This window comes from Myotis brandtii, unplaced genomic scaffold, assembly GCF_000412655.1.
Source record: "Myotis brandtii unplaced genomic scaffold, ASM41265v1 scaffold633, whole genome shotgun sequence".
In the NCBI taxonomy this organism is placed as follows: Eukaryota; Metazoa; Chordata; class Mammalia; order Chiroptera; family Vespertilionidae; genus Myotis; species Myotis brandtii.
In genome coordinates this window covers 2892266-2896161 of record NW_005370423.1, presented here as the reverse complement: position 1 = coordinate 2896161, position 3896 = coordinate 2892266, and the positions used below count along the sequence as shown (strand labels likewise).

Genomic DNA, 3896 nt, shown 5'->3' with positions numbered 1-3896 from the left:
CGGCGAGGCCCAGGATGGCCACCTGCTCCCGGACCCCGTGCCACCTGCCCTGAAACCCCGGTTTGTTCGTCCGCCCGGGCACACTCCTCCGGACCCCGGAGACACCGTGTCCACCTCTGAGGAAGGAGCGTCGCTGTGAGGAGCGGATGGGGACATCACTGCGGAAAGGCACCGGCTCTGTTAACAGGAACCGGGAACCGTCCTGAGAAGGCACAGGGCTCGAGAACGCTGGGCCGAGGCGGGCGGGGCGGGAGAGGAGCGCCCCGGGCGCCAGGCAACCTTCGGAGATCGGGGATCAATCCGACCCTGGACTGGCGGGAGCACAAGGCTCTGTAAATGCACCGAGGCCTGGAGCTGCTCGCTTGGCACAAGTGAACTTGCGGGTTTGCCAAGGACATGTCACTAAAGCTGTGGAAGAAAAAGCCCCGCTTGCCAATCAGAAGGATGAGCACTAGCCCTGGCCGGGGCGGCTCGGGGGGTCGGTGTGTCCCCTGCGCCAAAAGGTCGCTGGTTCCATTCCCAGTCAGGGCACATGCCCGGGTTGTGTGCTCGATGCCCAGTAGGGGGCGAGCAAGAGGCCGCTGATGGATGATGTTTCTCTCTCTCTCCCTCTCCCTTCCTCTCTCTAAAAATCAGTAAAAATATTTAGATGAAGAAGAAGGAGGAGGAGGAGGAGGAGGAAGAGGAGGAGGAGGAGGAGGAGGGCTAATTAGTGCCACTAGTGGTAACATCAGCCGCCACATTTATTGGGCTCGTTTCAAGGGCCATCCAGCTCAGCCAGCTCCCTGCTTCTTCCCCTCGAGGTGGTGTCCGGCCCCTGGGGACATGGACGTTCACTTGGTGGCTTAGAGGACACGCTGGACTTAGACTCCCAGTTCCACCAAGTTAATTAACCTCCGTCGGTTTTTTTTTTAAATATATATTTTTATTGTTGATAGTATTACAGATGTCTCTTATCTCTCCCCCCTCCCCCCTCTTCCCTCCCTCCAGGTCTTCACCACCCTACTGCCCGTGTCATGGGCTGTGCATGTAAGTATGTAAGTTCTCTGGTTTATCTCTTCTCGTCCCCCTCATCCCCACACCGAGGTATGTCCGTCTGTGCCATGCCTCCCTGCTATGGGTCTTATTTTGTGGGTCAATTCATTTTAGTCATTAGATTCCACAAATAAGTGAGGTCATGGGATATCTGTCTTTCTCAGATTGGCTTATCTCACTGAGTATAGTATTTCCCAGGTCCCTCCATGCTGTCCCAAAGGGTAAGAGATCCCTCTTTTTCACAGCTGCATAGTATTCCACAGTGTAAGTGCTCACAGCTTTTTATCCATCATCTACTATCCATCATTTATCCATCGGGCTGCTTCCAAACCTTCGCTATTGTAAATAACGCTGCTATGGACATAGGGGTGCATATATTCTTTCTGGTTGGTGTTTTGAGGTGTTTTTGTTTGTGTGTTTTTTTGGTTAATCCTCGCCGGAGGATATTTTTCCATTGGTTTTTAGGGAGAGTGGAAGAGAGAGGGAGAGACAGGGAGAAACATGGATGTGAGAGAAACGCACCGATTGGTTGCCTCCCGCACGAGCCCTGACCAGGTCCCGGGCCGGGGAGGAGCCTCAACCAAGGTACGTGTCCTTGACCAGAATCAAACCCGGGACCCTTTGGTCTACAGGCCGACGCTCTATCCACTGAGCCAAACTGGCTAGGGCAGTGCTTTGAGGATTTTAGGATGCATTCCCAGAAGTGGGATCGCTGGGTCAAATGGAAGTTCCTTTTTTTATGTTTTGAGGAAACTCCATGGCGTTTTCCATAGTGCCTGCACCAGTCTGCATTCCCACCAGCCATGAACTAGTGTTCCCTTTTCTCCACATCAGCCGTGGGCAAACTACGGCCTGCGGGCCAGATCCGGCCCATTTGAAATGAATAAAACTAAAAAAAAAAAAAAAAAAAAGACCGTACCCTTTTATGTAATGATGTTTACTTTGAATTTATATTAGTTCACACAAACACTCCATCCATGCTTTTGTTCCGGCCCTCCGGTCCAGTTTAAGAACCCATGTGGCCCTCGAGTCAAAAAGTTTGCCCACCCCTGCTCCACATCCTCGCCAGCTCTTGTTGTTTGTTAGACGAAGAAACCTGCCTCGGTTTCCTCATCTGTAAAATGGGGAGAAGAACAGTCCCACCTACACCGTTGCCTAGCAGATGGAATAAGTGAATATTTATAAAGAGTTCTATGCGAGGAATGCTCTCTAATGTATAAAAATAGTCGCTGGCTCCTGGCTCCTGGCTCAACCTGAGGCCGCAGGGCAGACATCAACAATGAGAGAGAATCATGGATCGGCTGCCTCCTGCACGCCCCCCACTGGGGATCGAGCCCGCAACCCAGGTGTGTGCCCTGACGGGGAACGGAACCGTGACCTCCTGGTTCAAGGTTGACGCTCAACCACTGAGCCACACAGGCTGGGCCAGAAGATGGTTTTCAAAGCACAGGCTGCTGGCCCTGCACCACGGCCCCCAGGGCCCCTGCACCTACCAGCCCAGGGTGTCAGAGAGGAAAGGAACTGTCCGGGGCACCCAGCCCACCCCTCTCACTGTACAGATGGAGAAACTGAGGCACCAGCGCTTTGCAAGGGTTTGGGCTTGGACTTGGGTCTCCAGGCTCCTGGTGGAGTGGGTGGGAGACCCTCAGGCTCCCCTGGCCCCTCCCCCAGAGGGGCGCTGCCATCCCAGAGGGCCGCTGGGCCCGCAGGACAAGGAGGAGGCGCCCGCCGTTCCCCTGGCAGCCTCTGGCCTTCGGGAGCTCACAGCCCCCCCTCATCTGCCCCGCTGAGAGACTCCCCAAAGATGGGGCGCTTGTAGCTAGTGGAGGGGCTCCAAAGGGCCCCCCATCGGCACCTGGCCTGGCCTGGCCTCCCTCGCACCCCAACATCGCCCTGCCCGCCTCCCACCTCCTCAAGGGAGGAGGGAGCTGCCCCTGAAGTCATCTCAGAGCTTTCTGGAAACAGCCCCGCCAAGGCCCGGAGCGAAGGGCTCGGCGCCTGGAGAGAGAGCAACATGCTTTCAGGGTTGAATCACTGTTTTTCTGGACTCCCTTCGGGGACCGGCAGAGCCCACACTCGGCCGCGTGCGTGGACCCGGGACCAGCCACAGCTGCGTTCTAATTGCATGTACAGTGCAGCAAACCTCCCTTTCATCGCAGGCTGCAAATCTGTTACATCTGTCTCTCCTTTGTTTCTTCCACAAGATACAAGCTTGTTCCTACATTTTTCTCACCTGTAGCGGTGATTAAAATTCATTATAAATGAAAGGAGCGAACAGACAAACAAGTTCCTCTGTGTACCGTTCTACACTCAAATTAGAAACAGCTGTTTGCTAATTCATGCAGCGCTGCTTGGTCGTGCTCTGTGAGTCAATAAAAACTCACCCTATTGCTGCGGGAATCGGGGGAGAGTCCACGGAGTTAACTCGGCGTGGGCGTCTCCAGGCGGGACCGCGCTGGCCACCCCTCCGACCGCCGCCGGGGGCCTTGGGTGGCACTCCCGAGATATCCACCATGGCCCTAGGGGGAACCCCAAATTCAGAGCGCCCGGCGCCTTCCCCCCAGACACAGGCCCAGAAGGAACCCCGAAATAGTCTCCTCGTCTCCTCCCCTGTCCCGGAACCACCATCACCACCACCAAAAAGAAAAAAAAATCAACTCTGATTAAACCCAAACCACACACATCCTCCCACCGCCGGAGGGAACAGCAAAATTAAAAGTCTAATTGGCACCCGGAACAACTTAAAACTATTAAGTATAGGTGAGGCTTTCTGTAAGGAAACAATCCTGTGATCGGGATTAAGCTTGTCTGGGCGGCATTCTTCCACTCCCCGCGTTTTGGCCGCAAGTCTTCGCGAAGCT

At 54.9% G+C, this 3896-nt stretch overlaps 1 protein-coding gene across 1 annotated transcript in view; it reads right to left on the bottom strand.

The window, feature by feature from the left end:
• The window catches only part of ZNF423 (zinc finger protein 423), an 11759-nt gene extending 8209 nt beyond the window's left edge, over window positions 1-3550 (bottom strand). The window contains exon 1 of the mRNA XM_014528404.1: window positions 3420-3550. Within this exon, the coding sequence (XP_014383890.1) occupies window positions 3420-3550 (131 nt within the window). The remainder of the gene's footprint in view (window positions 1-3419) is intronic.
• Window positions 3551-3896: the final 346 nt, after the last annotated feature.